The sequence below is a fragment of the Clytia hemisphaerica genome, unplaced genomic scaffold, assembly GCF_902728285.1.
Source record: "Clytia hemisphaerica strain Z4C2 unplaced genomic scaffold, Clytia hemisphaerica genome assembly, whole genome shotgun sequence".
NCBI lineage: Eukaryota > Metazoa > Cnidaria > Hydrozoa > Leptothecata > Clytiidae > Clytia > Clytia hemisphaerica.
This window is the reverse complement of record NW_027103348.1, coordinates 4042-13892: the sequence shown is the minus strand read 5'-3', so window position 1 is coordinate 13892 and position 9851 is coordinate 4042. Positions and strand designations below refer to the sequence as shown.

At 36.0% G+C, this 9851-nt stretch overlaps 1 protein-coding gene across 1 annotated transcript; it reads left to right on the top strand.

Moving 5' to 3' along the window:
* Window positions 1–1773: 1773 nt before the first annotated feature.
* On the top strand, window positions 1774–5853 carry LOC136819884 (protein SDA1 homolog; the record flags this gene model as incomplete). Its single annotated transcript, XM_067076125.1, is given in 3 exon segments — window positions 1774–2751; window positions 3274–3463; window positions 5757–5853. Coding segments are annotated over 3 exon segments (1265 nt in total), but the record flags the coding sequence as incomplete, so codon positions are not given.
* Between the last annotated feature and the right edge of the window lie 3998 nt (window positions 5854–9851).

Below are 9851 nucleotides of genomic sequence, written 5' to 3'. Positions count from 1 at the left end.
AAACTGTGTTTCTTTGCATAGTGGTCAGAGAGGAATAATCCCTTTTCAATCAGTGATTCAAGCTTTCATATTATTCCTTTCTTTAAGGAAGGGTGTCAGAGTTAGACGAGGGATGTCGATATTAGACCAACTTACAGTAAAGTTTGAGTAGTAAAAAGTTTGAGTAAAAAATTAATCAAACTCCAGATTTTTTAAAAAATTTGTGAGTGTTCGATTAAGTTCGATCCAGTTTGATCAATGGCAGTATAGACTAAAACTCATATATCAAGGTTACAGGATTTCGAGTGTGCAGTATAGACTAAAACTCATGTCATATATCAAGATTACACAGTCAGTCAAGAACAAGTGCAAATATGATACCTTCGGCAATCTCTCCTACTTAGGAGAGTATCTTTTAAACTGCTCAATTGAATAAAAAAGTTACTTTCGAAAAGTGCTCAAAAACGTTAAAAATTGACCTATCAAATTAAACAGAAGCATAATTACATGATACTGTACATCGGCATTTTCGTTTCAGTCATTTAAAATGATAATTAGCTGTCTAAATGACCTTTAGTTATATAAAGGAAGGTTGAATTTCAATGAAAGGAGGAAAATTCGTCGAAAAAAAACAAAAAATCTGGTAAAATTCATAAAAATACACCAAATTAATATGGGTTTCCGGGTACATCCAGCTTTTACATTAAAAAGCGCTGGGTTAGTGCTGGGCTCGTCAGGGAAGGCAAGGCATTGAAAGGCCACATGCGCCAAAAAGAAGGGCATGTGAAATACAAAAATCTTATTGGTGGAAATTAAATAAATAGTCCGAAGGAACGCCACAAAGTAATCAGTAGAAACATGGATGTAATAGAAATTAGATGGACAGTTAACTTTTTCTCTGTCATTAAAGTTGCATTGAAATTCTTTTCAAATCGGCTTTCTTTATTATTGAATCATTGTCAGCAAGACAAACTCATTTCACTGGAATTTTTTTATATTTTTTGAAATTTTATGAGTTTTTATAAGAACACAAAGACTAATCCAAAAGGGTTCTTAGCCTAATTCTAGAGATTCTGTCCACATAAGATCTTTTTAAAGATTGGAGAATATAGCCTGATTTAAAGGGTTACCAAATTCATTATAACTTCTATAATTATAACATTAAATTGAAGGACCTCTTTCAATGTTGTTGCAGATTTTGATTAAACTTCTCACAGGGAATACTTTTGCAGCTTGTCTTGCCAACTAATGCCAGAATTTATTGTTGTAAAGAAAAATAGAAAAGAGATAAGTTTTAGCTTAGTCTGAGTGCTCCCGTATCTCTTCATCGTAATTTATCAAATTTGCAACAAGACTCATTTTGGTACCGGGGGTTCAATATTTTTATAAATTTCCAGAATTTTTTACTAATTATAAGTTTCTGATAAAGATTTAGTTGACAGGGAATGCAGGCAAATTTCGAGGCCTTTCCTGCTACTGGATAACGGTGGCAGAAACTCAATCTTTGCTTAAATTTTGAAACTCAATCTTAATTTTTGTACATGAGCCATGAGAATGATAACAAAAATTTGATGTCCTAGGCCCTTATTAACAGAAAAAGCCCATTCTGAGGTTAATTCTTTGTGTTTTATTAATAGTTCCCAACTAAATTAAACAGAGCCTGGATTGATTATTTTTTCCTTCAAACTGAATTCAAACTCAAAAAAATCTGTAAATTTGCCTGGGAATGGAAGGGAATTAAACCATATCATCTGGTTTCTTCAAACAAAATCTTTTATATTTTATATATCATAGGTTGGCAACTGTTACGAGTCCATCATCGAAGGATTTCCGGAAACATTGATGGATATATTGTCACAGCATTATTCAGTCATGAATCCTAACCTCCGAATGAGTATGTGTAAATCTCTGATATTGATGCGAAACAAAAATCTCATCTCACCATTGAAATTATTGGAATTATTTTTCAAACTTTTAAAAGCTAAAGATAAACTTTTGCGAAAGACACTTTATAATCATATTGTGACTGACATCAAAAATGTGAATCAGAAAAGCAAAAATAACAAAATAAATACTGTATTGCAAAATTATATGTTTTCAATGCTGAAAGATAGTAGTCCCATTGCTGCAAAGATTTCAATGGACATTATGGTCGAGTTGTATCGTAAAAACATTTGGAATGATACGAAAACAGTTAATGTCATTGTTACCGGTTGTTATTCCAAAATCACCAAAGTTATGGTGACTGCATTGAAATTTTTCTTGGGAACGGATGCCCCTGAAGAGGTCAAAGCGGATTCTGATTCTGAAAGTGAGGATGACAATGAAAAAGCCAAAAAGCTGATCATTGCTGGCCAAGTCAGCAAGAAAACAGGCAAGAAGAAACGGAAAATGGAAAAAGCATTATCGATGTTACGTAAAGCTAAAAAGAAACAGAAGCCAGTTAGTTTCAATTTTTCAGCTATACACCTTATCAATGACCCACAAGGTTTTGCTGAGAAGCTTTTCAAACAGTTGGAAAGCTCTACCGAACGATTTGAAGTCAAACTGATGATGATCAACCTTATAGGACGGCTTGTTGGCATTCATGAGCTGATCCTGTTGAATTTCTACCCGTTTTTACAAAGATTTTTACAGCCTCATCAAAGAGAAGTTACCAAACTTCTGATGACTTCAGCACAAGCTACACATGATCTAGTTCCGCCTGATGCTATCGAACCAATATTAAGGACCATTGCCAATAATTTTGTATCCGAAAAGAATTCTACTGAGGTAATTTTATTGCTTATTAGGCATGGGTAACTTATTGGCCCTTTTTGCGCATGCCCCTTTTTTAGGCTGGGCATTATTACACAAAAGCTCAATTTTTTTCAATTTTCAGCCCGACCCTAATTTAATTCCGATGCCTTACGTTGACCCTTATTTTGCAAGGGACGAAAAAATGGCGCCAATGTAAGAGCTAGCGTGTAATGTATGCTGAGCTCTTAGATTTCTTCATAACACTAGTTATTTGTTAAAAGAAATATGTCAGCTCAATCCAATAAATTCTCTTTGAGGTAAAAGAACATTGGTATGAAGAAATGCTTTACAATTGCAGTAAATTGAATTTTTGAAATGATTTTTTCGTCAGTCTGACGGTGACTCTAACTACGAGGGTCGAAATATTGCATTAGAATTGTTTAAAGAGCAACCATAAAAAACGTGTTTAAAAATGATTGCGTTGTTGTAAAAAATGAAGACGCTTGTTTGTTTGATAAAAAAAGTTCAACATAATATCCACCCATTCATTTCTAGGTAATGGCGGTTGGATTGAATGCAATCCGTGAAATATGTGCGCGTAACTCTCTGGCAATATCAGCAGAATTGCTACAGGATTTGGTAGAGTACAAAACCACTAAAAGCAAAACAGTAATGATGGCTGCTCGATCTCTCATACAACTATACAGGAATTTTGATTCAACTCTATTACGGAAGAAAGACAGAGGTTTGTTTTAGTATTAGTATTATTATTTTATTTTATTTATTTGATGAATTCCCCTTCGCAGGCATTTCTGCCTCCTCCGAAAGGATCTACAATATAAAAGGTTGCTTGGAAAAAAGTCGTTTTGTGAAGTCCTCAAGTCCAAAGTTCTCTTCTCTCCCGTTTGGTTGATGGAATCTTTGCGGTCTTTCGTTCCATGTTTCGTCCAGGTTAACCTTGCATTGGAACACCGTTTTGGATTTGACGACGTCGGCTGGTAGATTATTCCAGCAAGGATCAATTGTTGGATAGTAATATGAATTGAATTGCGCACCTCTCACACCATCTTTTGAGATTCGCTTAACGAGTTGAAGATCGTGTTCATAGGTCCTTGTGACTCGCGTCTGATGCTGAAACGTTTTGTGTAGTGAATATCTATTGTAGACGGTGAAATGTTTAAATATATTTCAATCATATCGTTCTGCTCTCATGAAAGTAGCTATGCAAGATCGAGTCTAAGCAAACGTTCTTGGTGATCTAAGCTCTGGAAACCATCGATTATTTACTTGCTCTTCTTTGAACATTTTCTACGGCTGTGATATTTCTCTTCTAGTGAGGTTTCCAGACCATAGATTTATAAAGCCCAAAGGGCTAGATATCGTGCTTTTGCTGAAATATGTGCCGAGGTTAGGTAGGAAATTCTACGTGTCCAGTCTGCTTGGCCATATTCAAGGTGAGGACGAACATGCACATAGAATGAGCTTAGGGGGGGGGGGGCTAAACCATTTTTGCTTGATTGGGGGCTGTATTTTTCAAAAAATACTGGGGGCTAGTTTGCTAGGGGGGCTTAGTGTTGTGTAATAGAACTGGAGGCAGAGATGATAGGTTGAAGATATTTTAAATTATGTTATAAATCTATGCTGTGGGGAAGGTTTTATCCATCTTGAAATTTATCGAGAATTTGCATGCAAAATTTCTTTGATATCTTGCTTTGTGAAGGTGGGGGCTATGTTTCTAAAATTTAGCCGGGGGCTATTTTCCTTAGCCCCCACCAGCTGAAAAATGCTGGGGCTGGACCCCTCTGCACACTGTGATGCGTTGTGTATAGGGTCTTGACACGTCTTTATTTAGGTAGAAGCTTCTGCGAATCAAACCAACAATACTATTTACCTTCTTAACCTTTGTTGCGATGTGTGGTTTGAAAGGCTCGTCAAAAGTAACCCCGAGGTTTTCTCTTCTTCCACATGTTCAAGTATTTGGCTATTGATGTTATATGGGTGTGCATGAACGATGAAATTTACCGAGTGTTAATACATGGCATTTTTCGGGATGAAAAGTTAATAGCCAGGTTTTTGGCCATTCTTCGAACTTCTTTATATCCTGTTGAAGAAGCTCGGCGTCAAAGGCGCTTTGATATAAAAAACGGTAAAGGACCGAGTGATATCATTATTGAAAATCCAATTCATTTCCTGTCGAAACATTCATGCAGAATTTGATTTGATTTTTTAGAATTCATGTCACACGCATATGTCGTGGATCTTTTAGAATCAGATATTGAATTATATTTTATTATACTTTTTTAACCTTTCCTGAATCTAATTCAAGCATCAAATTGTTTACAAAATGAATGAAATTCCAAAATCCGCAAAAATTATAGAGAGTTTCAAGTTAAAGTATCATTAAAATTTAATGATTTCTATGTTTTTAGGCAAACGCCTGGGGGAGGGGGCACTGACGCGTGAGCTCGAAAAGTTGACCCGTCAGAAAAGAATTTTCTGGAATTTTTGGTAAAAAGGTGACCCTGTCAGAACGAAAAAATAAAATTTTTCCAATTTCCACCCTAACAAGTGGCAAAAATGACTAAAAGTAGACGAAAAACTGAAAACAATTCTAATTTTTACGCTGAAAAATGGTCTAGATAACCAAAAGTGGACCCTGTCAGATACACATCTTGAAAATTGGTAGATTTGGGACCCTGTCAGATATCTTCAGAGCCTAAAAAGGTACCTTGACCAGCGGCACGTCCCGTACCCAGCTTTGCCTAAGTTGCCCTCCCGAGGGCAAACGTTTGAGCCTTTTCTGAACTTTCTTCGAAAGTTATAGTTACCAAGGGCGATCGAAATGATGGGTCGGATATTGGACATTGACCGAACTAAATAGCTCCTTGTCCGACCCAAAAATATTATAATTTGCAAGCAAAAGCAACCCTGATCTGGACCCACTAATCCTACCCCTCTAGAAACTACACTAACATTCAACATTAATTTATATTTCTTGACATAGACGATCTAATTGTCGTAACATTTTTTTTCTACAGGAAAGCCTCAAGAGCCATCCATGATCGGAGAAGAAGTTGGGAGTAAACAATTTGGAGCGAAAACTGCCCTCACTTTTGTGCCAGGTGCTGATCTACTGGATAACGAAACAGGTATACATTATTAATTTACTTTCATTGGGCTACGTTAATGTTTGATTTTGAAGACTGTTTCCCATCCACTGATCTCTAAATATTTGACTAAATTGGATTTCCCATATAAAAGGAAGCGTCACTAGTCCTTACTAGTCCGCCATCTAGTCTGTTGTCGATTCTGGTGATCAACAACGGCGCAATTAAGATGTTTTGAAATCTTCAAAAATCGAAGTCAAATTAGAAAAGAACCCGGTTAACTACATGATCGAATCCAAAATTGAACACCCTTCCACGAGAAATCTGCAAGCAGTTAGTTCATCTACAATGTTGGACATGATATATTGGCAAAAGTCAATTTTTCTTGTTTCTAGTGGATAACTTGGGCTCAGACCCCCTTTTACCCCCAGTTCAATGTTGGATAAGACTTGGTAAACAAGAGCAAGCCTTTCCCACCCATCAACATTGATTTTGGGGGTGAAGGGGGGAGGGATTTTTTTTATCTCAAAGGTTTTTGCCAAATATTTTGTCCAACATTCTAGTGTGTACAGAGATAAATGATACCAGTGATTCCATTATTAGACATTTTTTACTCTAAATAAAATTACGAAAAATTGAGACCAATGACAAATATTAATACGTAAAAAAAACGGCACACCGGATAAGTGGGATGGGGGAACCCCGGGACCTAAGTGGGTTCCCACTTAGGTTCCCCCATCCCACTTTTCCGGTAGTCATTTGGGCTCCCACTTAGGTTCCCCCATCCCACTTTTCTAGGTTCCCACTTAGGTTCCCGGGTTCCCCAGGTTTCCGGTACGCCAAAAAGAACTGAAAAAAGTGGCGAATCTTATCGACAGAATATTAACTAAAAATAGGCTGTAAAAAAAGTAAAATAAATAAAAATTGACAACCTAATCCTAGCTTCGGGAGACATAGGTGCCTGAGCAAAGATTTATTGATAAAAAAATGATGAAAAAGAAAACCTGCCAGGTGGTTAAGTGAATGAAAACTACCCAAAAATAACAAAATCAAAAAATTGTATTGAATTCCAACAAGGAACAATCAAGCTCGTTGAAAAACCATGTCTCTGTTCATAGTGTGTTCCAGGTCCCACCTAAAAATTCAGGTCCCACCTAACCCTAAAATTCCCTGCCTCAATCCCGACTCCCAGATCCCAGCTCCAATATATCGCTGTTGAACTTCCATGTGGTATTTTGTGCTCAGTTCGAAGATGGATAATTGTTTGGTCTCTATAAATTCACCATTGATGGATGAAATGACGTTGACGTATATGCCAAGATCCCATTGTTTTGTGGAATTTCTAGAAACTAAGAATCGGAAATTCGATTTAAAGTCCCTATTGATATCTAAAAACCTATCAAAATTTGAAGTTAGATGGATAGCTATATCAAAAGTTATGCTAATTTTAAGATTTTAGGATTTTACACGGTTTTAGCTGGATTTCATGGCATGTCTTCTCAAAAGAAGCCATAAAACAGTATTTAATAAAAAAGTGCCAGGGTGGTGGCAACCTCCCCCCCCCCTGATAAACGTCACATAATTTGCGGGTATATAAAGAAACCGGACTCGTAAATGTTTGACGTTGATTGTCCTGTTCGTTGTATCACCGCAGAATTTTTTGGATCCCCAAATTTTGTTAAAAAGCTTATTATTATGCAAGAGAACCACAAGTGTCCTGCAATTTGCCAAAAATAGTTCGCGGTAAAATTTTATTATTTCGTCAGATGCCAAATTTATTCTTTCCTTTTCGCCAAGATTAGTTCCCTTGAAAAATTTTACCTTGTTTTCTGCTTTGCCAACAATAGTACCAAAAAGCACGAGAAAGAGACAGAAAGAGACAAGCCAAGAACCTCATTCTCGTTGAAGATGTCACCTAAGACTTTGTTAAGCTGTTTGGAAAAAATGAAAATCGTTTTACACAGATAAAAAATTATGAGAAATCAGATCGTCTCGAAAAATTAAAATCCAAGACGGGACGGCGCTTCTTTTTTGGAATTGTTTATATAACATAATGTCAATTTCTTTTGGCAGACCTCGTTTTATCGATTCTAATAAAATCATGAAAGATATGTAGTGTACTCTTTTAATTTTTAATTTTTGTGATGAAAGATATCCTTCAATATTTTCCTTGACTCTGGTTTTCAATGAACACTCTGCAACATCAATCACAAACAATACTTTATCGATTCTAATATACATTTTGATTGATTGTTCTCTTTTTGGACCTACCTAAGGTAGTCCTTTAAATTAACCCTTGTCCGTTCGTTCGTCCGTTCGTTCGTTCGTCTGTTGCCAGCTTTTCTCGGGATCGGCTCATTAGTTTTTTCTAATTTTTTGCACAATGATGCAAAATGGCAATGCCCAAAATGTGACGGAGCCCGATTTTCGAAAAAAAAAATTTTCCGGCCGAAAATGGCGGAAATATGCCGGAAAAACTGGTTTTTCGGCATTTTCTCGAGATTTCATCATTAGTTTTTTCTGATTTTTCGCTCAAAGATGCGTTAACAATGCCCCAAAAACATGTCTAGTCCGATTTTGAGAAAAAATTTTTTCCGGCCGAAAATGCGGAAATATGCCGGAATCGCCGTTTTTCTGGATTTTCATTGGACTTTTCCATATAATTGGTTGTTTTTTCATTCAAAAAGATTATCAATAGCAATGCCCACCATCAAGCATGTTTCAATTTTCAATAAAATTGATTTTTGAAGCCAGAACTTCTAAAATCGCCGGAACAGCCGATTTCGCGGAAAAAACGGTATTTCTTGAATTTCTTGAGCTGTACTTTACATTTTTTCATGAAATTTTGCACATTGATGCAAAATGTCAATACCTAAATTGTGACGGAGCCCGATTTTCGAAAAAATTCATTTCCAGCCGAAAATGCCGGAAATATGCCGGAAAAACTGGTTTTTTGGCATTTTCTCGAGATTTCATCATTAGTTTTTTCTGATTTTTTGCTCAAAGATGCGTATTAACAATGCCCAAAACATGGCCTAGTCCGATTTTTAAGAAAAAATTTTTTCCGGCGGAAAATGCCTGAAATATGCCTGAAATCGCCGTTTTTCTAGATTTTCTTTAGACTTTTCCATATAATTGGTTGTGTTTTCATTCAAAAAGATTATCAATAGCAATGCCCACCATCAAGCCTGTTTCAACTTTCAATAAAATTGATTTTTGAAGCCGGTACTATTTTAAAAGTCGCCGGAACAACCTTTTTTCGCCGGAAAGACAGTATTTCTTGAATTTCTCGAGCTGTACTTTACATATTTTTATGAAATTTTCACACTGATGCAATATGACAATACCTAAAATGTGACGGAGCCCGATTTTCGAAATACATTTTTTTCCGGCCGAAAATGCCGGAAATATGCCGGAAAACCGGTTTTTTGACTTTTTCTCGAATTTTCATTTTTAGTTTTTTCTGATTTTTTGCAGAAAGATGCGTATTAGCAATGCTCAAAAAATGGCCCAGTTCGATTTTTGAGAAAACATTTTTTCCGGTTGCTGCAAATCGCCGTTTTTGCAGATTTTCATTGGATTTTTTCCTTGTATTTCTATGTTTTTCACACAAAAACATTATTGATAACAATGCTCACCATCAAGCATGATTCAATTGTCAATAAAACTAATTTTTGCGATCAGAACTTCCTATTTATTTTTTCCCTACAACCCTTCTCTCTCCCCCCATCAACAATCAATGATGAAATTATTGTGTTGTGTATTTTCGCTAAATGCTATATTTTCTGACTGATTTTTTTCATTTTTCTTTTCGCATTGCTAACTAACTTTCATCATCAGGTAGGTCCATTCAGCATGTTGCTTGTTTTTGCTGAACTGAATCGACGTCTGGAAATTTCTTTCAGCTGATTTGGTAAACACGGCTGTCAATCTATTTACAGGGGTATTCATTTCTATTGAATCTTGCTGAATCTTTTGAAAAGGAGACTAATACAGTAGAATTAGTGCAAAAGAGGAAATCTTCAA